Source organism: Grammomys surdaster, unplaced genomic scaffold, assembly GCF_004785775.1.
Source record: "Grammomys surdaster isolate TR1022 unplaced genomic scaffold, NIH_TR_1.0 126063, whole genome shotgun sequence".
NCBI lineage: Eukaryota > Metazoa > Chordata > Mammalia > Rodentia > Muridae > Grammomys > Grammomys surdaster.
Genome location: NW_021620873.1, coordinates 5628567 through 5655052, shown reverse-complemented (window position 1 = coordinate 5655052; position 26486 = coordinate 5628567). Strand labels below are relative to the sequence as shown.

General features: G+C 50.5%; 1 protein-coding gene across 4 annotated transcripts in view; it reads left to right on the top strand.

Moving 5' to 3' along the window:
• Cacna1a (calcium voltage-gated channel subunit alpha1 A) overlaps positions 1-26486 on the top strand; it is a 227284-nt gene that overhangs the window by 199621 nt on the left and 1177 nt on the right. For 2 of the 4 annotated variants that reach the window (XM_028755489.1, XM_028755488.1), the window contains 9 exons: positions 17673-17780; positions 17860-17960; positions 20460-20569; positions 20666-20804; positions 20902-21015; positions 22798-22833; positions 23750-23936; positions 25603-25856; positions 26229-26467. In XM_028755489.1, the coding sequence (XP_028611322.1) occupies positions 17673-17780; positions 17860-17960; positions 20460-20569; positions 20666-20804; positions 20902-21015; positions 22798-22833; positions 23750-23936; positions 25603-25856; positions 26229-26467 (1288 nt within the window). Of the gene's footprint in view, positions 1-17672; positions 17781-17859; positions 17961-20459; positions 20570-20665; positions 20805-20901; positions 21016-22797; positions 22834-23749; positions 23937-25602; positions 25857-26228; positions 26468-26486 lie in introns of those variants that run through there. The other 2 variants (XM_028755490.1, XM_028755491.1) reach the window with 2 other exon arrangements.

Sequence of the window (26486 nt, the reverse complement as noted above, 5' to 3'; positions counted from 1 at the left end):
CCTGCCCCCAACACACCTAATACACACACACACACACACACACACACACACACACACACTGGAATAAATGTAATTTTAAAAATATCTCCGAGTTCTGGCTGCTCTCAAGAGACCCCATAATCAAACTTTTCAGCCTAGACAGCTCAGGTGAGGCCAGAGCTTCCTCCTCTCTGGGATCTATAATGTTTTCTCTGAGATAGAATTTTGTTTACTTGGAGATTAGAGAAAAGAGTAAAAGAAGAAAGCGGGAGGCGGCTGGGGGAGGGGAGAGGCAAGCTGAGGAGAGCCCGACTCCTCAGGGTCCCGCCTCAGGTCACAACCACCCTCTCTCTATCCCTTTCTTATCTACTTTCTGACATTCCCTCCCTCTCTTTCTTATTTTTTAAATTAATTAATTCATTTACTTATTTTGATTTTGGGGAACAGGGTTTCTCTGTGTAGCCCTGGCTGTCTTGGAACTCACTCTGTAGACCAGGCTGGCCTCGAACTCAGAGATCTGGCTGCCCCTGCCTCCAGAGTGCTGGGAGTGGCATCTGCTCCCTCTCTTTTTAAAATGTTGGTGTGATCTCTAACGCTCCCTTAGTTTCTTCTAAATGAGCAATTTCATCGTTTGCTCCACTTGGTGCTCTCAGCCGCCAGCGGGCGGGCTGCACTGTTGTTTCCGGTTCTGTTGCTGGTACTTTTATTTCAGTGCTGACACAATATTCTTAGGGATAGGAGCAGGATGGTGGTGGCATATGCCTTTAGTCCCATTGTCCAATATTGTCATATTGTACCCCAGGCTAGCCCTAACTCACAGAAATCCACCAAGCAGTAGTGCTGCATGCCTTTATTCTCAGTACTATGGAGGAAGAAGCAGGTGGATTTCTGTGAGTTTGAGGTCAGCCTGGTGTACAGAGCGAGTTCCAGGCCTACACAAAGAAACCCTATCTTAAAAAACAAAAAACAAGGCCTGGCAGTGGTGGTGCACGCCTTTAATCCCAGCACTTGGGAGGCAGAGGCAGGCGGATTTCTGAGTTCGAGGCCAGCCTGGTCTATAGAGTAAGTTCCAGGACAGCCAGTGCTACAGAGAGAAACCCTGTCTTGAATAAAAAAAAAAGCAAAACTACAATATCCTCATAGAGATGTGACTGTCACTGCTTCCTGAGTGCTGGCATTAAAGACATGGCCACCACATCCAGCTGGACTTTGAACCAGGCTGTCCTTGTCGCTGTTACTTGTCTGTTTATTCCTCTGACTCGCTATGTCGCTCTGGTTCTCTTAGGACTCACAGCTGGCCTTAGCTGGCAAAAGTCCACCTGCCTAGGCCTCCTGGGATTAAAGGCATGGCCACCATGTTCTGCTGGCTGCTCAAGGCCTCAGTCTAAGGTCACCTCCTCTCATGGTCTTAGGTTTGTCTTTCATGCTGGCAGAAATATGAAGGGGCAAGGTGCCAGGCGCTCGCCTCTGTAGCATATATACAGGGGATGCCCTGTAAAATCCCTTCCAAGGCAGGAGGCCATGCGTTTGTTGTAGTGCTTGGCTCAGGACAGACCACACCAGACCAAACGGTTCCAAGTGAGGTTTATTCAGAAGATAGGGCAAAGGTGAGGGGGCAAGAAGATGGAAGAAGGAGAGGAGAGAGAGGTCAGGGGGATCTGCCTATTTATATGGGTGGTGACGTAGCCTCTTGAAGGTAAAGGTGGAAGGTAGCCAGGTGGATTCTGGGAATGTATGGCAGTTGCCTTGGCAACAATGTAGGGGTCGCCTAAATGTGATGTCACTGGGTTCAGAGCCTGATACCAATGTACCTCCCTTTTTCTTATAAAGAGAAGAAAAAAGGGAGGGGAAGCCGATGGTGAAAGGGGAGTGGGGTGCTGTGTCTCTTAAACTACTTCCTCCTGTGTAGGGGCATAGTCCATTTTGGGGTGTAGCTGGCTTTCACCATCGGGGTCTACTTGGTAGATGTGTGCCTCAGGTTCCTCTGTGGACAGTGGCTGGTAATCCTGTAACAGGAACTGATTAATAGTTTAGTTAGAAATAATAACACCAGGAGGTTGACTAGAAAGGGTGTTACAAAAGGGAGTACCTACTTCCATATGGGGTTTTCAAAAATCTCAGAACCGGAGGTCTAACGTTCCCTAAAAAACAACATTCTTCTTGGAGGAACAGGCAAATACCACCTTCTTTAGCTGTCAGGACATCTAGCCCCCGTCGGTTCTGAAGCACCACAGCTGGAATCCCATGAGTCTCGTATGTAGAAACGAGTGTCCTGCAGTGTTGGTAGAAGAAATGGTTGGTCTGTGATCCTAGCATATGTATCTGACAAGACCAATATGGGCAGCCCCCATAATCGTCTGGTCAGTTTCTACAGTAATCTTCTATCTGGTCAAAGAGAAAGCAAGTGTAGAGAACATAATATTTAGATGAGATAACATAAGGATGATAGCAGTTTGGATCGGTTCCTGGCATCTGGCTATGGAACAGTTTCCTGACCCCACTTGGAAAGACTGTTTGTTATCTGTGGGGGTCTCTTGAACCTCGAACCTCCAGATATAAGGGCTGACCTGGATAGAAACGAGCAGCAGGGGGAGGATGAGAAACCCATGTCTAGTCCAGTGAGGTCGAGCTGCTGGAGTGGAGTCTCATTTCCTGGGATTGAGGACAAGGTGGGTGATCTCAACATCCTCTGGAGCTTAACAGAGCACACTCCTGTTAGGGTCAACGTGTATGAAGAAGAGTAGATTTTAGGTGGAGGGATGAAAGGCTTGAGGTGAGACAGGTGGACCCAATGAGGGAGTCCCTCAAGTTTAGCAGCTGTAGGGGTCACAAGAATTACCTTAAAAGGGCCCTGCCATTTGGGAGAGAGAGGTGAGGGCCAATGATCTGGAGGGGAGAGAAGGACTTAGTCTCCAATGTTGACAGGCAGTGGACAGGAGACAGTGTGTGGTCGAGGTAGATGGTGGTCAGCAAAGTTCCACAAGAGAGAACAGAGATGGCAAAGTAATGGGGTGAGCAGATGGTCTGGGAGGGGGGAACACTTAGGTGAAAGATCAGGAGTTAGGACTGGATGCCCATATGTGAATTCAAAGGGTGAGATGAGGAGAGGCCGCTTAGGGAGAGCTCATAGTGTGAAAAGAGCCAGAGGTAGGAGTTTTACCCAGTCAAGATGAAGTTCCTGTGACAGCTTGACAAGAGTGGTTTTAAAAGAGTGGTTAGTTCTCTCTACTTTACCTGAAGACTTGAGGTGGTAGGGAATGTGAAAATGCCACGGGATATCTAGGGCCTTAGATAGAATTTTAGAAACTTGGGAAGTAAATTCAGGACAATTGTCTGACTGGAGGGAGGCTGGGACACCAAATTGGGGGATGATCTCTCAGAGGAGGAGGTCAGAGACTGTCTGAGCCCTTTTGTTAGTTGTGGGAAAAGCCTCTACCCAGCCTGAGAAGGTGTCCACCAAGACCAGGTGGTACTTGGCACGTTTGACAGCAGGCATGTGGGTAAAGTCAAGTTGCCAGTCAGTTCCAGGAAGGGAACCTCTAGCCTGATGGGTAGGAAAAGGGGTTCTACGATACCTTGAGTTGGGATCTGACATCTGACAGATTTTGAAAGAAGCAGTGATATATTTTAAGAAACTTAAGTCCTCAGGAGTAGGCTCTAGGTGGGTCTTAACAAAATAAGACAACGCTTGGCTGTTAGGATGAAAGAGTTGGTGAAGATAGGACAGAGTTTGATGAGTGTCAGGGGGTGTAGGTGAGAATGTGGGTTGCAGTGTAAGAATGTCCTGGGAAAGGTGAGGTGAGTCTAGGCCCCTAAGGGCTGCAGCTCTAGCTGCCTCATCAGCTCAGTTGTTTCCCTTGGAGACAATAGAGTCATCCGTCCGGTGGGATCTGCAGTGGACAATCTCAATAGCTGTGGGGAGATGGGAGGCCTTTAGCATGGCCATAATTTGGTTTGCATTAGTTACTGATCCTCCTTCTGTGGTAAGTAACCTGCGCTCCTTCCAGATAGCAGCATTGGACAGGAGGATATGGAAAGCATATTTGGAATCTGTGCAGATGTTGAGGGATTGTCCCTGTGCCAGCTGGAAGGCATGGGTAAGGGCTATTAATTCAGCCTGTTGGTTGGTGGTATGAACAGGAAGGGCCTGTGCCTCCACCACCTTGGTGTCTGACACTATGGCATAGCCAGCTTTCCTGACCCCTTCACGAAGAAAGGAGCTTCCATCTGTATACCAGGTAAAAATGGCTTGAGGCAATGTGTCCTCCTGTATGTGTGAAGGATGAGGTAACTGTTCCTCTAAGGTTTCAGTGCAGGAGTGAGATAAGGAGTAGTCAGTATTAGGTCGAGGAAGAAGATTGGAAATATTGAGAGGTGGGCATGATTGAAAGGTGAGGGTGGAGTCTTCTATTAGAGCTACCTGAAGAGAAAGAACCCTGGAGGGAGGTAGAGTCTGTAAGCCTTTATAAGTTAGGAGCTGTGACTATAAGTTAGGTTGTGAAAAGAGAGGACAGTTACAGGCGATCCCAGGGTTAGTTTTTTTGATTCTTTAATAAGGAATTCAGCAGCTGCTAAGGTACAAATACAAGGTGCCCATCCATGGATGGTTAGATCTAGTCTTTTTGACAAGTATGCTACAGATGCAAAAGATGGTCCCAGTTGGTGACCTAAGACTCCAAGGTTAATCCATCCTTTTCAGTTACGTAGAGGGAAAAAGGACGAGTCAGGTCAGGGAGATGTAAGGCTGGGGCCTTAAGGAAAGCCTATTGGAGCCTTTGAAAGGGCTTAGTAACAGGTTTGAGAAGAGGTTCGTGGATGGGGGTCTAACACTGCTTCATATAAGGGGCAAGAAAGTAGGGGAAAGGAAGGAACCCAGGAACGCAAAAAGCTAGCCATTCCTAGGAATGATAAAATCTCTTCCTTTGTAGAAGGAACAGTTAGAGACAGAATCAGATTCTTTCTATGTAAGATAATAGCCTTGTGGGTTGGGGTAATTGTTAGTCCCAAATAGGTGACCTGAAGAGTGGACAGTTGGACTTTAGAAGGTGAGACCCTGTAGCCTCGACAGGAAAGGAAATTTAGAAGAGCAGCTGTGTCAGCTTGGCTAATTTCTAGAGAGGGGCTATAGAGAAGGACATCATCTACGTAAAGTACAGTCTTAGATCTGGGGAGAGATAAAGTGAGCAAGTCAGAAGCCAGGGCCTGGACAAAAAGGTGTGGGCTGTCCCAAAATCCCTGAGGTAGAACAGTCCAGGTAAGTTGGGTAGAAAAGTGGGTGTCAGGATCGGTCCAGGTAAAGGCAAATATGTCCTGTGACTGGGTGTCTAGAGGGATAGAGAAAAATGCATTCTTGAGATCTAGGACTGAGAAATGAGAAGTCCCTGAGGGGATAGTAGAAAGAAGTGTATAAGGATTAGCTACAACAGGATGGAAGGGAACCACTGCAGAGTTAATGCACCTGAGATCTTGAACCAGTCGACAGGTACCATTAGGTTTCTTAACTGCTAGTATAGTGGTATTAAAGGGGGAAGAGGTAGGGCAAAGGAGTTTTTTCCTTAAGAGGTCAGAAATGATAGGCTTAAGTCCCCTGAGGCTCTGAAGAGAGACAGGATATTGAGCTTGGGTGATGTACCTGGTAGAGTCCAGTAACTGGATGACAACAGGAGAATGACATTTAGCAACAGAGGGGTTCTGGACATCCCAGATTTGGGGGTCCACCTGAGAAGCTGATAAGGGAAATAACATGTTAGTGTTAGTAGGTTGACTGGCTAGAAGGAGGAGTAGAGGAACTGCTGGCTTGAGCTTGGGTTTAGGCGAATCGGAGGAGCAAAGGAACTTAGCTAAAAGATCCCTTCCCAATAAGGGGACAGGACATGTAGGCACTACCAAAAAGGAATTGGTGAGAGGTAAACCCCTAAAAATGCAACTAAGTAGGGGAATCTGATGAGGAAGGTAAGGTTGTCCTCCTACCCCGACAATAAGAAAACGCAAAGGTGAAGTGGGTCCCCAAACCTCCATCAGGACCAAGTAAGTGGCCCCAGTGTCCAAGAGGAAGGAGATGGGTCGTCCACATACCATGATAGCTACCTGGGGCTCCCTGCTGGTCATAGGCGTGGTTGGGTCGACAGAGCTTGGGCCCCGTCAGTCCTCCATAGCCAAGCCTAGAAGGTCAGCTGAAGGGTTTTCTGGGAGCAGAGTGATGTCCCTCTATTCTGGGTGTCATGAGGGCAATTGACAGCCCAATGTTCCTTCTGATGGCACCTAGGACATGGTCCCCTTGGCTTGCTGGGGTTGGGGCAAGCCCTTACCCAGTGGCCTTGTTGACCACATTTATAGCAGGGGCCTGGTGGTCCCTTAGCCTTCAAAGACCAGGAGTCTGGGGTAGCAGCTGAGGCTGGTCGGATAGCCTTTGCCAGTATGTGGTATTTCTGTTTTCGGGCTTTCTCATGGTACACCTTGAAGGACAGCACCAAGACTTCTTCCTGTAGGGTTAGGAGTCCCCTCTCCAATCACCTAAGTTTAGCTTAATGTCGGGGAGCTCTGGGAAAAGAAGTAGGTCATCAGAAGTTGCTTACCTTCTGGGTTTTCAGGGTCCAGATTAGTATACTGCAATAAAGCCTTTGTGAAGCGTTCTAAGGACTGAGTCAGGTTTTCCTGTTTGTCCTGGACAACCTCTTGGAGTTTCTCAAAGTTTACTGGCTTTAAGGCTGCCTTTCTTAGACCTGTAAAAGGCATGTTATAAATCTATCTCTGGCTAAGATACCACCTGCGGAATTATAATCCCATCGAGGATCCTGGTCAGGAACTGCCTCAGATCCGACTGGATATGTTCCATCTGTTTGAAGAATCTGATCCGCATGTGTTTTTGCCTCTTCCCAAACTGGCCTGCGTTCATCAGGAAGTACATTGTTAGTGAGAATCATATGTACATCATGGAAAGTCAAGCTATAAGACTGAGTGATGTACTGGAACTCTTTGATAAAGGCGGAAGGGTTAGAGCTACAAGAACCCAGTCTGCTCTCTATTTGAGAAAGTTCACTCAGTGAGAAAGGAACATGTACTCTGACCAGACCATCAATGCCCGCCACTTCCCTTAGACGAAGAACAGATGCTGGTTTAGGTGTCCCTGGAGGAGAAGGAATTGGGGGCTTGGCTGTGGCCTTAGAACGCGTGATAGGAAGGGTAAAGTTGGCACCAATGCAGGGTGATTAGAGTGGCCTGCAGCTGGCACAGAAGGATGGGAGGGGTCTGGAGAGGTCAGGCTAGTAGACTCTGAGGTATCCTGGTGAGAAGAAAAAACTGAGGCAGCAGTTTGGGTTTTCAGTGGCATGGAAACAGGTCTGCAATGGAAGGGAGGAGGTTCGTCAGCTGGATCTAAGGGTGTGGTGTCATCTAATGGGGGTTGAGTAGGTTTCATGGCTAAGAGAAGCTGGGGTGGGGAACAGGCAGAACACACAGAAGGATTAGAGCGAAGGTAGATGAATGCTTGGATATAGGGAACCTCTTTCCATTTACCAGACTGCTGGCAGTATGTGTTAAGACCCTTTAAAATGATCAGGTCTAGCGTGCCATTAGGTGGCCATTTTGAACCATTATCCAAAGGGTACTGAATACAGACCTTATTGCAGAAGTGTATCAGTTTGGAAGGCCTCAAATCAGGCATTAATTTTAGAGATTTGAAATTTTTCAGAAGATAACCCAGTGGGATGTCTGGTGGGTACAGTCGAAGACAGTTTAGTGCCCATTGGGTGATGGGGGTTGTCACTGAACTATTTGTATCAGCGTCCCGAGAAGAGTTGGTAATGGATCAGACAACCAAGCTAGAAGTTCAGGTCGTAACGAGAATCTCTAGGAGCTATGGCAGCAATTTCCTGGAAATTGCCAGAAAGCAGCTCAACCTGGTACCAGGAATTTTTCAGCTGCTGCAAGAGCTTGGGGGATTTGTGAACTGCTTTCAAGAAAGGAAGTCACCCAAGGGCCTAAGTCCTAACTCATAGGTCAGCCAGGAGTCCAGTCATATGGACTGGGGCATTGAAATGCCAACCCCTCAGCCCAGGTAAGGCTGGTGAGGCGTCATTTGGTTTAAGGTCCCTCCCGCCAATTGGAAGCCCCTTACCAATCAATATGCCAATGTGTGTTTGTGGGCTTCCGCAGTCTGGTATCAGGAAAGTTGGAACCGTGAGCTCTGTGTAGGGCCTGTCTGGCTGCCTAATCCACATGGCAGAGGCTAGCTCCAAGTGGGGGGCCGCTGTGGCACAGCTCACATGGTAGAAGTTCCATGAGCCTCACAGCACCGGGTGGAAATCCACATGGTCGGTGATGGCAGGTGGCAGTGGATACAGTCCACATGGTGTAGCAGTGGCTGCAGGCAGTGGTGGCAGTGGCAGTGGTCCTGCACGGTCACCGCAGCCAGCAGCAGCTGCGGCGGGTGGCTGCATAGTCACACTTCCCAAGTCTTTGGTTTGCAGCCAACACACCAATGTTGTACCACACCAGACCAAACGGTTCCAAGTGAGGTTTATTCAGAAGATAGGGCAAAGGTGGAGGGGCAAGAAGATGGGAGAAGAAGAAGAGGAGAGTGAGGTCAGGGGGCTCTGCCTATTTATATGGGTGGTGGCATAGCCTCTCGAAGGTAAAAGTGGGAGGTAGCCAGGTGGATTCTGGGAATGCATGGCAGTTGCCTTGGCAACAATGTAGGGGTCACCTAGATGTGATGTCACTGGGTTTGGAGCCTGATATCAACAGTGTTGTCTTGGCCTCTGCCTGCTGTGGGGAATTCTCCAACACCTTCACCCTGTAGACTTCAGGGAGCTCATGGCTCTTCTGCTTCAGGGAGCTCATGGCTCTTCTACGTGGCACTGGCACACGGAGACTCTGAAGTGTAAACTGAAGAGAGCAGTGGGAAGGGGGGAGAATGAGCCGAGTGCTGGTGACAGGTCTGACCCATGACACCCCTTGGACACAATGGGAGGTGGCCTCGTAGCTGTCCCTGCCACTGTGGTAACCCCGAGACAAGAACTTGGAGGAGAAGTGGTTAACTTTAGCTAACAATTTCAGATGGATACAGGCCCCAGCATGGCAGAGAGACAGGACCACTGGACCAGGAGCCTGGCCAATCACATCCCCAGTCAGGAAGCTGAGAGAGTACACACTCCCAGCAGCCTACCTTTTCTAAAAGCGTCCACCTTGAAAAAGTTCCACAACCTTCCCAAACAGCACCACCAGCTGGTGACCAAGGGTTCAAACACTTGGGAGTCATTCCACGTTCACACACAACAGAGAACACCCAACAACCATGTAATAAACCAATGGTCGGCGGCTGGAGAGAGCGCCCAGCCTTTAGGAGCACAGGCTGCTCTTCCAGAGACTAGGTTTCAATTCCCAGCAACCACACAGTGACTCACAACTGTCTGTAGCCCCAGTCCCAGGGGATCTAATGACTTCTGGCCTCTGCGTGGACTGTACACACATAGTGCATAGACATACATACACGCAAAATACCTATACATGTAAAGTAAAACAAAATGTAAAACAAACAAAAAAGAATAAATGCCAAGGCTTTACCTGGCAATCGAAGTGACATTAGATCAAATATGGAGGTGAGTGACGTGGCCACAGTCGAGACTGAACGCAGCAGGATAATTTTGGCTGTTGATCTGCAGCATTCCAACTCTCCTGAATCTTGTTCATCTGTAACTCTTCAGCCTAAGTGTGGTATTTTCAAGGGATTTCACAGGGGACACACTCCAACCTATTCTACACCATAGCCAGGCCATGTAACCCCAGTGAAGTCAAGCTGGCAGCTTAGACCGAGAGGCATGGAGTGTTCAGACACTGACAGGATGCCTCCATGTGGATGTGGACTGGGAGGGAGAGAAGATCCAGAGATAGCTGCAGACATGAGGCATGAGGCGTGAGCTACAAAAGGCTGGGACAGCTCTGTTCTGATTCAGATAAGAGGCAGGAAGGGCAGGCTGGAGGCCAAAGGCAGGAGACACAGAGAGGAAGCAGGTGCTGGAGAGAATCCTTCAGACTCTCTGAGACAAAGAGCAGAAGCTGAGAGACCTCAGGTGCTGTTATCCCAGCCCCTTGGCAGGCTGAGACAGGAAGACAAATTCAGGGTTAGCCTAGGGCTGGAGAGATGGCTCAGCGGTTAAGAGCTCAAACTACTCTTCCAGAGGTTCTGACTTCAATTCCCAGCAACCACATGGTGGCTCACAACTATCTGTAATGGGATCTGACGCCCTCTTCTGGTGTGTCTGAAGACAGTGATGGTATAGTCACATACAAAATAAATAAATAAACAAATCTTTAAAAAGAGAAAGAGAAACTGGGATACAGCTCAGTGGTATAGCGACTGCAGCGTGTTCCAGACCCGGAGTCCCGTTCCTAGAACACCAAAAACTGAAAACCTTTCCCCTAGACACAAAACCCAAGGCTCTTTTCCTTGCTGCAGGAGACAGAAAAGGTGGCTGGGGAGGAAGTCAGACTCGGGGCAGAGTGGGCGCCTTAAAATCACAGAATAGAGTCGCCAGGCAAGTGTGCTGTCTCAGTACTTAAGAGGCCAAGATAGGAAGATCATGATTCAAGGCCAACCTGAACTACAGAGAGAGACAAAAACCTGTTTCAGGAGAAGCAAGAGAGACCCGGACTGCAGGAGTAGCAAGAGGATTCGCAGGAAGAGAAAAGAAGCCCTGTCCTTGTCTGGCACCCTGAGAGTTGTAGATCACGTGGCAAGTCTTGGTAGGCATTTGGTTGCCTGACACTGTTTAGGATCCAGGTCCTCCTTCTGCTGCCCCCATCACCACTGCCTGTCTCAGCCCAAGGAAGGAGAAGTGTTTGTTTTTGTAATGTTAATTTAGGACTGTCACATCCTACAGGCTCAGATTGCCACCTCCCATGGTATTACTCTAAACCTTGACCTCTTCTGTGAACATCGGTTTGGTTTGGTTTGGCTTGGTTTGGCTTGGTTTGGTTTGGTTTGGTTTGGTTTGGTTTGGTTTGGTTTGGTTTGTATCAGCGAGCTGTGCCACATGCAAAATACAAGTTTCATGACTTAAAACACACACGTGTAGCAGGGGAGATAGCCCATTGATAAAAAGCATTTGCCGTGCCAGCATGAGGACCTGAAATCACCAGAATGCACACTCGCATGCACACACACAACCTACAGCATTACTGCATGTGCCTGTAACTCCTGTGTTTTAAGTTCAGAGAGAGACCCTCTCTCCAGACAGTAAGGCAGAGAGCGAGTAGAGAAGGGCACCTGGTCTGGCCTCTGCATGTGGGGCCACACATCTGCATGGAGGACATAGCACACACAGATACACAAAGCCCGAAAGGCTGACAACCTGAGTTTGATCCCTGGCACCCACATGGTGGAAAAAGAGGATGGACCCCCACAGGTTTCCTCTGACCTCACCAAAAGCCCACCCAGGGCGCTCTCTCTCTCTCTCTCTCTCTCTCTCTCTCTCTCTCTCTCTCTCTCTCACACACACACACACACACACACACACACACACATGAATGCAATCAATTTGATTGAGATTCAGCCTATATTAAATAAAACATGTTTTTAAAAAAAAAAACCTATTTAGTCTGAGCATTGGTAGCATACATCGTTAATTCCAGCTCTTGGGAGAAGAGGCAAACAGATCTCTATGAGTTCAAGGCCAGCCTAGTCTGTAGAGTGGGTTCCAGCCAAGGCTACACAGAGAAACTCTGTCTTGTAAGAAATGTTTTCAGCACAGGCAGGTTACGTGGTTCCATGCTTAGTGTCCCACAAGGCCAAAATCAAGGTCAACCAGTCTTCCATGAAGACTCCAGGATCTGTTCCCAGTCCTGTCTACGCTTGAACACTGCTTGGTCCTGCCACAATGGAACTGAAAGATGAGATAGACAGTCTGTTATGAGTTCTAGGCCATCCACCGCTCCATGATAACCCTGTCAAAACACAAAAACAACTTTAGAATGTCCAGAGACATGGCTCAGCAGTTAAGAGCACTTGCTGCTCTTGTAGAGGACCCAGGTTTGGTTCAAACTTGTAACTCCAGTTCCAGAGAATCTGACACCATCTTCTGGCCTCCATGAGTACCAGAGACTTACATGGTACACATACGTAGATGCAAACAAACAAACAATCCACACAAAATATAAATAAATAAAATCCTTCTTTAAAAAGAAAAAAGTGCCGGGCAGTGGCGGCGCACACCTATAATCCCAGCACTTGGGAGGCAGAGGCAGGTGGATTTCTGAGTTTGAGGCCAGCCTGGTCTACAGAGTGAGTTCCAGGACAGCCAGGGCTATACAGAGAAACCCTGTCTTGAAACCCCCCAAAAAAAAAGAAAGAAAAAGAGAAAGAAAAGAAAGAAAAAAGTGAGGCAGGAGAGATGGCCCAGGCTTTGGTGGCCTCGTTTGGGAGGCAGAGGCAGGCAGAGCTTGTGAGTTTGAGGCCATCCTGGTCTGCATAGCAAGTTTCAGGCCAGCTAGGGCTACATAGCAAGACCCTTTTTAAAAAAAATAAAAATACTCCAGATGATAGTGGTGAACACCTTTAATCCCAGCACTTTGGAGGCAGAGGAAGGATCTCTGTGAGTTCGAGGCCAGCCTGGTCCACAGAGTGAGTTCCAGTACAGCCAGGACTAGCTATACAGAGAAACCCTGTCTCACAAAACCAAAAACTAAAATAAAATAAAATAAAATAAAATAAAATGTAAAGAGATGGTAGTCCCTCAGTATGCCTCGTTAATAAACATCTGAGCACAGACTTGAAAGAGAGGCAGCCACACATCTTTATAGGAAGAACAGTCATTTGCAGAGATAACAACTTGTTCAACGGGCCCGAGGCAGAGTCATGTCGAGTGTATCCAAGGAACTACACAGAGGTCAGCACGACTGAACCGTCAGAGAAGGCACCAGAAGCTAGGGAACAGCTTAGTCAGTAAAGTGACTGTGACCCAAACCACTGGAGCTTGAATCCCCAGCACCTGTAAAAAAGCCGGGTTTGGCGGTGCACGTCTGTAAACACAGCTCTGGAAAAGAGAGAAATGGATATCTAGGACTCACATTATAGCCAGTGTAGACAAGTCAATGAGCCCCAGGTTCATTGAGAGCCCCTGTCCCGGACAGTGAGGTGGGTCCCACGAGACATGGCTCAGTGGGCAAAGGGGTTTGTCACCAGGTCTGACGATTGGAGTCCAGCCTCCCAATGCCATGTAGTGGAAAAGAGCAAACCAACCCTGGTCATCAGGCATGTGCCGCCTGCCACTCCTGGTAGATCAGGCTGGCCTCAGACTCAGAGATTCACCTGCCTCTGCCTCGCAAGCACTGGGACTAGAGGTGTGAACCACTGTTCCTGACAATATTTATTTATTTATTTATTTATTTATTTATTTATTTACTATATATGGATATTTTGTCTGGGTGTATGTCTGTGCATCACGTGTGTGCTTGGTGCCTGCAGAAGCTGAAAGAGGGGGTCAGGGCCCTTGTATTCCTGGAGCTTGAGTTACAGGTAGTTATAGTCCTGGGAACAGAACTTGGGTCTTTGGCAAAAGTAGCGTGTCTTCATTGACCACTGAGCCATCCCTCCAGACCTCAACTAGCTTTCTCTTTTGTGTTTATTTTGTGTATGAGTCTTTTGCTTGCATGTATGTACACCGTCTGCCTATAGAGGTCAGAAGAGGTTGTCAAATCCCCTGAGCCTGGAATTACAGATAGTTGTGAGCTGCCATGTGGGTGCAGGAGTTGAAACCAGGTCCTCTGGACGGGCAGCAAGTGTTCTTAACCACTGAGTGAACTTGCCCAACCTTTAGCTAGCTTCCTTATATAGTCCAGGACCCTGCTCAGGGAATTGCAGTTAAGAGTAAATCCACACAGACATGTCCCAGGCCAGTCATCATTGGTAATCCCTCAGTTAAGATTCTCTTTTCAGGGGATTCTAGCTAGGCTGTATCAAATTGACAAAGTTAACTTAGGACACTAAAGAAGAGATAAACCACTGAGCTACACCACCAAGCCTGCAGTGTCTGGAACTTCAGTCCTGCTCCAGGGAGCCGTGCAGGTGGAGGTGGGAGCCGTGCAGCTGCAGTCATGATGAAGCAGACTGTCACTGTAACAGTCCCAAAGTTTCCATGGCTCAAACCAAAATGGGTCATTTCCCTGCTGTCCATATCCCGTTTGTGGATTGGGACTGTGTGGATCAGAGTCCCTTAAAGACAGGCCTGAGGAAGCTAGGTGCCATAGCACACATTGGTGAGACCAGAACTGGAAAGGCTGAGACCAAAGGATTGTGAGTTCCAGGCCAGCCTGGCCATTTAGTGAGACTCTGCCTCAAAACCCCAAAGAAAAGATAAACTTGGAAAAGGCTCACTGGCCCTCCTGTCCCCAACCTTTGGGTGACAGAGTGAAGGGGACATGGAGTGTCCCTGTGCTGTTATAAACCCTACAAGTGGCAGGTCACTGTGCTCACTTTTCAGTCTCGAAGGACCTGATCCTGTCTTCTCAACCCGAGCCCCAGTGACTCACATGGCTGAGGGGCTAGAGACTTGCTATAACAAAGGTCACTTTCCACGGCAGGGAGCTAGGGTGATGTGGTCTGGCAGCAGAGGCCAGGTGTGCCAGGGTAGCTCAGGCTGCTGTCATAGGTCACTGGGTTTCTTGTCTGTGTTCCATTGTTTGTTTCTTTAAGATTTATTTATTTATTTAGGGTATGTGAGTACACTGTCACTGTCTTCAGACACACTAGAAGATGACATTGAATCCCCATTACAGATGGTTGTGAGCCACCATGTGATTGCTGGGAACTGAACTCAGGAACTCTGGAAGAGTAGTCAGCACTCTTAATCGCTGAGCCATCTCTCCAGCCCTCTGTGTTCCATTGTTAAGGACATACCCCAAACTGGATATGATTTTAACAAAGTCCAAGACGACAAGGCACACCCATCCATTCATGACAGTCTCAGACAGCACAGAGTGGCATGTGGGGGCAGAGGAATCATGCTGGTCTCTTCTTCTTTTAGAGCTTCCAGGATCTAATCACAATTAGACCTACTCATGCCCCTGCCTCTCAACACTGTTTTAAATGTCCCCCTCCCTTTTTTCTGACACTGGCATTAGAACCCAAGGCCTTGTGCATGCTAGGCAAGTTTTCAGTTTGAATTTATTTATTTAGAGTGTGGAGATGGAACCCAGGAATCTGCGTATGTAAAGCAAACACTACTACTACAAAGCTGTATCCTCAACACTTCCTTTTCAGACAGGTTCTCACTAAGTTATCCAGGGCAACTTTGAACTCATTTGTAATTCATTCGCTGCCCATCCCTCTCCCCTTCCTCCTCCCTCCCACCTCTCCTCCCTCTTCCTATGTGCGTGTGTATGTGGTATACTGTGGGCTGTACGTAAACATGAACATGTAAGTATACTCACCCATGTGTGGATGTGCCAAGGCCAGAGAAAAGATGTCAGGTCTCCTACCCTGTTGCTCATCCTCTTGCTCATGTTTGAGCTGTGATTCAGGAAGTTCGAGCATGTAAGGCCACACCCACTCACCAAAGGGGCCTGGGCAACACAGGCATCCAGCCGTGTCAGGACTTCCACCCTCCAGTGCTGGCATACAGCCATGCACAGCTCTTTCCATGGCTGCTGGTCATCGAAACTGAGGTCCTTGTGTACAACTAAGGCATCTCCTTAGCCCCAAGCCTGAACTTTCAATCCCTCTGACTCAGCTTCCCTAGTGCTAGAACTACAAGTTTACAACAGTAAGTTTACAACAGTAAGTTTTGTTTTAACAGTTTTTGTGTAGTGGAGGCTGGCCTAGAACTTTGGACTCTTCCACTTCCATCTCCCAGTGCTGGGTTTACAGGCATGTGCCACTATGCCCAGCTCTGTCTACTCAAATAACAGATGGTGTGTGGCTCAACAGTAGAGGACTTTCCTAGCATGTGCGAGTCCTGAATTCAGGGCCAACATACCAAATAAGTGAATGGATGGATGGATAGATAGATAGATAGATAGATAGATAGATAGATAGAAAACAATAAGAAGATAAAAATCTTAAATCAGGGGCTAGGCACCCTCAGGATAGCAGGTAAAGCTGTTGACTTGAATCGAATACCTGGAACCCATATGGTGGAAAGAGAAAATTAATTCCCAAGTGTCCTCTGACTTCTACACGTCCACACACATAAACACACATGCACAAGCAAACGCACACAGATAAATAAATGTTGTTTTAAAAAGTTTACAAGATGCCGGGCAGTGGTGGTGCATGCCTTTACTCCCAGCACTTGGGAGGCAGAAGCAGGCGGATTTCTGAGTTTGAGGCCAGCCTGGTCTACAGAGTGAGTTCCAGGACAGCCCGGGCTATAAAGAAAAACCCTGTCTGGGGGTGGGGGGCAGTTTACAAGAGGGAAAAAAGACCAGAGCTGAGAGACAGCTCAGTTGGTAAGACATTTGCTATACAACGAGGAGTCCTTTCAGCCCCCTAGAATCTGCGTGGCATTGGGTAGGTGGAGACAAATGAATCTCTGGGGCCCAGTTTCCAGCCACCCTAGCCACTGCCTACAATGGGGCCATCTTTTGCATCAGTTTGTGAATTCAAGGACAATGAGGAATCCTCTTTCAACAAACATGGTCGACAGCTCCTGAGCAATGGCATCCACCTCCCACCTCTGACCTCCACATGAAGGCACACAAGTAAACACACACACACACACACTTTTGGATGGGAGAGATCATGGAAGTAAAATGTAGGTAGCAGAGTCCCCCAGTTCAGGTGGCGGATCCGCTGGGATCTGCTGCCGGAAGATTTATAACTTAAGAATGGCTTACAAAATTAGGACGCTAGTTGCTGTGCCCAGTGGTGAGTCAACTAAGTTCCAGAGAAAGGTACCACAGCAAGGCACCCCAGCCAGCCACGGGGATTTGGAAGTGTGGGGCGTGTGTGGCAGTGGTCCGCCATGGAAGTTTAGTGAGCTGGGTGGAGAGATTTCAGAGCCCTGAGCCAGAATCTGCCAGACTGAGAACAGACCAGCTTGTCTGCTGGTGCCTTGCCGGCAGTATCGTGGATTGCTTTGAAAAAAAAAAAAAATGCATGCAACAGGTGGCAGCTCTTGAAAAAAAAAAAACTGCCTACAACGGGGCCATCTTTTACAATGATGGCATACACTACAACCTGACTGATACACTTCCTGGTTCCAACTATCAAGTGCCTCAAACATGGAACAGGAGTGTCATTTCAGACATTTTGGTGTGGTTCAGTGGTGTAGCTCTTGCCTAGTATATGCAAGGCCCTAGCTTCCATCCCCAGAACCCAAAGTAAACCCCTCCCAAAACTCCAATGCCAACCCATTCACGGACTTGACCTCCAGGCTGAGTCAAGAGGACAAAGCTACAACACTGTGGCAGGAATGGCCTGGAGGTGCTGTCCCAAAGTGGCAGACATGTACACTGCCTGGATTAGCAAACAGCCAGGTAGGACAAATGCTATGAATGTCATCCTGATGGTTTTCACTGATGGGGAAACTGAGGCAGTGTGGGATAACCAACCCTAGGAACACAGTTGGAAGTGGAACCCAGGACTTATGGCCCTTGTGGCCTCTCTAACAAGGCCTGTGGAGCCTGGCAGTGGCCCCACAGTGACCCCCAGGGCCACCTCTGTGAGGTGCTCACCTCGGTCGCTCCCCACGTTACAGGTGGAGCTGACAAGCAGCAAATGGATGCAGAGCTTCGCAAGGAGATGATGGCCATTTGGCCCAACCTGTCTCAGAAGACCCTGGATCTGCTGGTCACACCTCACAAGTGTAAGAACAAACCTAGGGAGGGGTGGGGGAGCCTCAGAGAGGAGGCCGAGCTAGGTGAGAGCTTCCCTGTCTTCCACAGCCACGGACCTGACAGTGGGTAAGATCTACGCAGCCATGATGATCATGGAGTATTACCGGCAGAGCAAAGCCAAGAAGCTGCAGGCCATGCGAGAGGAGCAGGTACTCCCATTGCTGGGTGGTCCCGGAACAAGAAGTGTGGTGAGCCTGGGCCATTGCAGGAACACATACCTACTAAGTTTCAGTCACCAACAGGTGCTGGGCCTCGGCCTATGGCAGTCACTGGCCTATGGCAGTCACTGTTACAGGCCCTAGCCTGGATGCCTGCCCCCAGGTGGCCTATGTTCCAGCTGGGGAGATGCTAACAGCCTCCTCAGAGACTAGGACTGTTTTCACAGTGGCAGACGGTGCCTCTGGGGAAAGAGAGTGCTAGAGCCAGGCCCTGTGGTATGAAGTGCATACTCAGGCACACCCTCCCTGAGGAGGCAAGGGCTGAGCAAACAGCTGAGGTAAAGGGGGAAGGGGCTGAGACATGGCTCAGCAGATATGAGCTAAGAGCAAGTGCCTCGATTCAATTCCCAGCACCCACGTGGGGCCGCACAACTGCCTGTGACTCCAGTGCCAGGGGCCTGAAGCCCCCTGCCGGCCTCTGTGGTCACCTGATCATGAGTAGTACACACACACACACACACATACACACCCCTTAGGCCTACACACATACACATAAAATAGTAAGAGAAATGCTCTTGTAAAGTGAACTGGAGACCAGGTATGGTGCACACCTTTAACTTGGAAGGCAGAGAAAGACAGATCTCTATGAGTTTGAGGCCAGCCTGTTCTACAGACCACATAGGGAGTTCTAGGCCAAACCAAGACAACATAGTATAGTAAGAATCTGGAGGGGGGGAGAACAAGAAGAAGGAGAGGGCCGGAGAGATAGTTCAGCAATTAAGAGCACCAGATGCTCCTACAGAGGATCCATGTTCACTTCCCAGCACCCATATAGTGGCCTACAACCATCTGTGACCCCAGTTCCTGGGGTCCTCAGGCATAGATACACACATGGTGTACATACATACATGCAGACAGAAGACTCATACACATAATAAAACATTTTTAAAAATGAAGGTCCAGCTGGTGAGATGGCTCAGCAGTTAAGCGCACTGAGGTCATGAGTTCAAATCTCAGCAACTACATGGTGGCTCACAACCATCAGTAATGAGATCTGATGTCCTCATATGGGTGTCTGAAGACAGCTACAGTGTACTTACATATAATAAATAAATAAAACCTTTGGGCCGGAGTAAGCAGGGCCTGGAGAGAGCGGGGCCCCAGAGCGAGTGGGAGCCAAAGCAAGTGGGGTCAGAGCAAGAGGAAAAAGGGAAGGGGGAAAATGAAGGAGGTCAAGTCTGGTGGCACACTGCCTTTAATCCCAACACTAGGGAGGGGAAACAGAGGCAAGCAGATCTCTTGTGAGTTCAAACTCAACCAGTTAGAAATAAAGAAATGGAGGGGGTTATATCCAGGGAAAAACATTGGTTGTATGACAAAACTTATCCTGGAGAGACATGATACTCACCCCAGATAGGTTTTCCACGTTAGACCAAAGTACAGATACCACCAAAATCCAATGTGGTGAACCATGTGTTTCATTAGGATTACTTAAGAAGCAGAAATGACTCAAAGACAGCACATAATTCAAATCCACCCCAGCATGGGTGACAGCTCACAAAAGCTGGGAACCCAGAGCATACTGCACAGCCCACAGGCAGCTCAGCGGGTTGGAGAGGGACCTTCCCTAGTGACTCAGTTGGTCTAAATTGTGGTAGTTCTGCTAGACTGTTTTTTTTTCTAGCAGCTGTTCTTAACACAGGGTCTTGGAGAAGCTTGGCCCCTCTGAGTGTGACTCTCAGCAGTCTTTACTGCTTACTCAGGCAAGGAGGGGCTAAGTGAATCTGCTCAGCTTTAGGGACTTCCTTCAGCTATTTAGAGTTGTTTACCTTGTGCCTTAAAGAACTTCCCTGCAGGAAGGACTATTTCAATCTGAGAAGAGTCTGTTACACAACAGCATTCCAGGCAGAGAGAACAGCCTTAGAAGGCCCTGAGGCTGGACCTTGAGTGTTGAGTTTAGGAAATACTGAAGTGGTCAATGTAACAGAACACAGCAAAGAGAAAAGTGGGAGGAGACAAGAGTAGGGAGAGTCCAGGGCTAAACCCTGGAGACTGCAGGGGGACTCTGACTCTATTCCAAATGACCTGGGAGCAGAGGGGAGATCTTATGTACAGGAGGAACAGTCCACTGGACACTCGCTGGCACCCTCTGGTGGCTGTGCATGGGAGAAAGGCACAGAGACGGTTCTGTACTGGTTGGAGGTGTGGGGTGCAGAGGCTGAACATGGTAAATGGTAGGTGACAAATGGCTTAGTTCTGAATAAATTTGGCTGGAAGACTGGGGAGATTAACAAACAGATCAGACCTACCTGAGTGTAAGTGGGGGTCAAGAAGGACTTGTTGAGGTTGGAGGAGTGGGTGTGTACTTTCCTAAAGCCAAGCCATGGGCTCAGCCCCCAGCAACATAGGCGCTGTCAGCCTCAGCTTCCAGTGGGTGCTCACTCTGTCCAGCCAGCGCTCCTTGAACACACTGCTTTCCTGTCCTCCCAGAACCGGACACCGCTCATGTTCCAGCGCATGGAGCCTCCGTCACCAACACAGGAGGGAGGACCCAGCCAAAACGCCCTTCCCTCCACTCAGCTGGATCCAGGAGGAGGCCTGTGAGTATCCGAATGGACAATTGTGGATGGGTGTCAGCCCCCAGGTTCCAAAGACCAGAGGATGCATACCCTTTCTGGCCTCTGGCCTCCATGCAGGATGGCTCAAGAAGGCGGCATGAAGGAGAGCCCATCCTGGGTGACCCAGCGGGCCCAAGAGATGTTCCAGAAGACTGGCACCTGGAGCCCAGAGCGAGGGCCACCCATCGACATGCCTAACAGCCAGCCCAACTCCCAGGTGCTGCTTCCCCTACCCAGGCTGGTGGTTCAGGCAGAAAGGGTTCTCCCACACGCACAGGCCCCAGACTCACCCTATCCCACCTTCTGCCTGATAGTCTGTGGAGATGCGAGAAATGGGTACTGACGGCTACTCAGACAGCGAACACTACCTCCCCATGGAAGGCCAAGCCAGGGCCGCCTCCATGCCACGCCTCCCAGCAGAGAACCAGGTGAGAGCTTGCAGGATTCTGGGCCATCCTCACACAAGTTCCTGAGGATCCTGTACCTCTCCCTTGGGGACCCCAGCCTGGGTGGGACCATTTGCAGCTTCGTGGGTGGGGTACGGGGGAGACCACCCTTTCCTGACTCCTTCAGAGCCTGGTCCTCCTAACCACTACCTGACAGAAGCCGGAGAGAGATGGAGTACCCTTGCCAAGTGGCTTCTGTCTGCCCTATCTGAGAGCACAAAGGGGAGGGGTGGGTTTGGGAAGGAGTGGGTCCAGCTCTGGTGAAAGATCCCTCTGCAAATGTCTGCTTCAACAGCATGAGGTGTCTCACACACTCAGGAGGCTGAGGAAAGAGTTCCAGGCCAGCTTAGGCTATAGACCTGGACCAGATCTCAAAGTAGCGACATGACTTACATCTATAGTCCCGTCACTTGGGAAGTGGGACCAGGAAGATCGCACGTTCAAAGTCAGACACTACTATATAGCTAGTTTGAGGCCAGTCTGAACTGTGTGAGGTCCTGACTCAAAACAAAACCTAAGAATCCTGACCACTAGCTGGAGAAGTGGCTCACTGGGTAAGAGCATGACTGCTCTTGCAGAAGACCTGACTGATTCCTTCCCAGCACCTACACTACTTGACAGGTCATAGCCTCCTGTGACTGGAGCTCTAGGGACCCAGTGACCTCTTTTCAGGAACCTACACACAGGTGCACAAACTCACACATACATACACAAATAATAAACTAATTCTAAAAAAGAAAAGTAGACTCCTGACTCCAAAGCTGGAGGGTGGAGCTCATGGTATCCCTGTGCTTAGCATGGCAGACCTGGGTCCCGCCACAGCAAGACACACATGCCTGCTACGCATCAACTTCACACACATATCAACTGCACACGTACATACATGCACATGCACCTGTGTGCTACCAGTGTTAACAGGCATGTTCATGTGCATGCACATGGCCTGCTGCCTTCAGGAATAGGGCATGTCTGAGGAATCTGGAAGCAGAGTCTGGATGGGCCTGGGATGGCTGGGGCATATATCCTGTCACATGTCTGGGAGGGTTGGGATGGTTGGATGTGTACCTGGTATGTGTGTCTCAGTGTGGTGGCTTCTCTTAGCTACTCTGGCTCTTATAGGGAAGGCAAGATCCCCATGGGGATCGAGAACAAGCATGCCTGGCTACTGCGCAAGAGGGGATGGGGATGAAGCCCAGGCTGCTACTGAGGACCAGAAAGGGCGGCGGTGGGGGGAGCGCAGGAGGAGGGTAGCAGGCATGTCTGGCTGGGGCAGCTTGCCCTGCATTATGTAGCATACTCGCTGTGTCTGGCTGGGTCATCATGGCCCAAGGGCCTGGCCTCTGGCTGCTGTGACCTTAGGGTGCATGTAGCTGCCCCATCCCTTCTGTCAGGACTGGCCTGCTGGTCCCAAAACAGAGATGAGCCAAGCTGGGCTGAGGGCCACCTGGAAGCTTTGAGCCGAAGCTGGGGCAAGGTGGGGGAGGGGTGCCGGGCCGCAGTGCATCGCATGAAATGGGCCAAGAGCCTGTGGCCTTGCTGTCCCATCTGTCAGTCTCGTGTCTCTGCCATCTGTCTGTCTCCTGTTTCTTCTGTGCCCGTTGTAGGGGACAGCCAGCGGGGTCCTGGGGCACCCCCTCACTCGACACCGGAATTTTAACCTCTCTACCCTCCACCTCCTCCATGTACCACCATCCTTTTTGCCTTTTATATTTATTTCCTTCTTTCTGTTTTTTCTGTGTGCGCCATCCTGTGGGGCTGGGACAGAGGAGAAGGGGCCGGCCACGTGGAAATAACCTCAGTGTATGTACCGCGCCCGGCCAACTTGGCTCCAGCCCCTCTTCATCCCTGCCCTGTTTGTGACAGCCCCCTCCATCTCCCCCTACCTTCCACCCTACTCTCCCGTTCCAGACCCAACCCCACACCTCCTCTCCCCATGGAGCCCCTTCTTTGTGTGTTGTGTCCTGTGTGTGAAGGGGGCCACACTGTGCCCCACTTCGTCTTCAGAGCCTCCAAGAGGCCAACCTGCCCATCCTGCCCATTTCTTGGGGGGTCTGTTCCTCCAGCTCAACCAGTGACCACTGGCCTACTGCCTCAGGTCCCTTTAGCTCCTGCCTTGGGCTGGGTCCTGCACATCAGAGTTGGAACAGGCCTGGTCCAGTTGGCCCTGTCTTCCTTCTTCTGCCTGCTACAGAGAAAACTGAAGACTGTCCATGGCAGAGCAAGATCAAGGATTCTGGGACAGTAAACGCAGATTCAGAATGATCTCCAGAGCATCCACTGCTAGGCAGCCCAAGCTGGGCCTGGGGGATAGGGACCAGAGTTGGGGATGGGTGTGAGGGGCAGAAGAGTCAGGCCAAGGAGAAGCAAGGCTCCCAGGTTTGCACTGCGAGCAGAGTGTGCTTCTTGTCAGCTAGCCATCCTGAACACCAGGGGCTCCTGGAAAGCAGGGCAAGGGGTTAGCCAGAGCCTTCTGACCAAAGTCCAGCACATACCCGAAGAAGCAGGAAAAGTCCTGTCACTGGACTTAAGTAGGGCTCCACCCCTGCAGCCAGCAAGCCAGACCCTCATACCCCTCACTGCACCCCTGGACATAATCCCTGGATGCTCATACACTCAGATTCTGTCACAATCAGCCAGATATAACTGCAGGGCTGGAAGGAGCAGGCCATGAAAATGCTGGCCATTAACTCTGCCCACACCTGTGCCCCTCCCCCAGACCATCTCTGATACCAGCCCCATGAAGCGCTCAGCCTCCGTGCTGGGACCCAAAGCCAGGCGACTGGATGACTACTCACTAGAACGGGTACCGCCTGAGGAGAACCAACGGTACCACCAACGCCGCCGGGATCGTGGCCACCGCACCTCTGAGCGCTCTCTGGGCCGATATACTGATGTGGACACAGGTAGGCTACCTCCGGACCCAGAACAGAGGAACAATCCATAAATAGAAGGCCAGGGAAGGGGAGGCTGATGCCAACAAGGGAGAAGCTGGGAGAGAGAGGGTTAGGATCTGGAGTTGGAAGCTAGCCAGGATATAGTAAGACCCAGATTCAAAAAGAAAGGAGCCAGGCATGGTGGCACAAGCCTTTAATTCCAGCACTCAGGAGGCAGAGGTAGGGGGATCTCTGAGTTCAAGGCCAGCCCAGTCTATAGAACACATTCCAGGCAAGTTGGAGGTACACAGAGAAACTGTCTTGAAAAAACCAAGAAGGGACTGGAGAGATGGCTCTTCAGTTAAGAGCACTGAATGCTCTCCCAGAGGTGCTGAGTTCAATTCCCAGCAACCATATGGTGGCTCACAACCATCTGTAATGGGATCTGATGCTCTCTCTGGCATGCACCATATATACATGCAGACCACAAACCACTCATAAATAAATTAGATTAAAAGAAGAACCAGGGAGAGAGAGAGGGAAGGAGGGAAGCAAGCAAACAGGCCGGGTGCAGATGGGTGATGTCCCTGGGACCTGACTTAGAGTCACCAGCTTCAGCAGTGCATATCTGAAGCCCTGGTGCCAAGAAGGCAGGAACAGGTAGGTGGGTCCCTGATGCTCACAGGCTAACCAGCCTAAGCCACTCAGTGACTTCCAGTGTGAGAAGGTGTCTTTGAACAAAGTAAGGTGGGGCCTGGAGAGACCCATGCGAGTCAAGGATCTGAGTCTGTAAAGAGCCACTCAAAGGCAGATGAGGGACTGCACATCGTAACCCCAGCCCAGGGGATATGGGAGATGGAGACAGGAGAGTCCCCAGAAGCTCTTGGACCAGCTAGCATGGCATATACAGCAGGTAACAAGGGGCTCTGTCTAAAACAAGATGAAAGATAAGAGCCAACACCCAATATAGCCCCAAACTCCACCTGCACCTGTGACACTTGCATGCACACACGCATGTGTGGCTATATGGTTATAAATGCAGGTGCCCCCAGAGGGCAGAGGAGGATGTTGGATCTCCTGGGGAGCACTTGAGCTACCGGGCATGGGTGCAGGAAACTGAATTTAGGTCCTCTGCAAGTGTAGCATACCCTCTTAACCCCTGAGCCATGACGCCGACCCCCTACCCCCAATTAAAACAAAAGTAAGGTGAACACTTCCTGAGAAACAATACCCAAGGTTAACTGGCCTGTGTGTAGATGCATACATATGAAGACACACACACACACACACACACACACGACATTTACAGAGAAAGGAGAAATGTTAAAAGGAAGAAAAGGAACGGGGCCGGATGTGTCTGAGTGGTAGGCGGCTAACATGTACAAAGTCTGAAGTTGGTCATATTCAAAACTAAGAAAAAGGGTGAGCCAAGCCAGATGGCTTAGTCTGTTAAGGCATTTGCTGCCAAGCCTGAGGACCTGAGTTTGATTCCTGGAGGCAGGTCACACTTGCAGATGAGTGCCAGGCGGCGGGAGGATACGCTGAAAATAAATGTAAAATAGAGGTGGAGGTGTGAATAGGAAGGAAAGCAGGGGCTGCTGCCTGGGGACAGTCCAGGCCCTACCTCTTCAGACTTCTCCCTTCCCTCTGTGGCCCCTTCTTCCTTCCTCACCATCGTCTCCCACTATCCACTCAGGCCTGGGAACAGATCTGAGCATGACCACCCAATCGGGTGACCTGCCCTCCAAAGATCGGGACCAGGACCGGGGCCGGCCCAAGGACCGGAAGCATCGGCCACACCATCACCACCACCATCATCACCATCATCCCCCGGCCCCCGACCGGGAGCGCTACGCACAGGAGCGGCCGGACACCGGTCGGGCCCGGGCCCGGGAGCAGCGCTGGTCCCGCTCGCCCAGCGAGGGTCGGGAACACACGACACACAGACAGGTGCGTGTGGCAGGCCCAGACTGACCAGAAGCGGGGGATGGGGGGAACAGGAGTGGGGCCGCAGTGGGTGGGACGGGTGGGGGCGGACCTGGGAGGCGCCCGGGGCGGGGCGCGGGTAGCCCGCCACTCTCGCTTTTCCCCTTGGCCCGGCTTCCCTGCGACTCGTGTCCTGCGGACGCCTGTGAGTGACTTCGGAAACTTACGAAGCTCGTTTCTCGTTTCTCTCCTCACTGTTGTGTTGGTTTGCCCGCCCCCCCTCCCCGCCTCTCCGTCCTGCCGCCCGCCCGCCCTCCCGTCTGTGTGTCCCCGTGTGTTCCTGGTTGGTCCGTGGTATCTTTGCTTTTGATTTCCTTTGTTTCGATTTTCGTGTAGGGCAGTAGTTCCGTCAGTGGAAGCCCAGCCCCCTCTACGTCCGGCACCAGCACGCCGCGGCGCGGCCGCCGCCAGCTCCCCCAGACCCCCTGCACCCCGCGGCCGCTTGTGTCCTACTCGCCCGCTCCGCGCAGGCCTGCGGCGCGCAGGATGGCGGGTCCCGCAGCGCCCCCTGGCGGCTCGCCGCGGGGTTGCCGCCGTGCGCCGCGCTGGCCTGCGCATGCGCCTGAGGGCCCGCGGCCGCGCGGCGCCGACTGT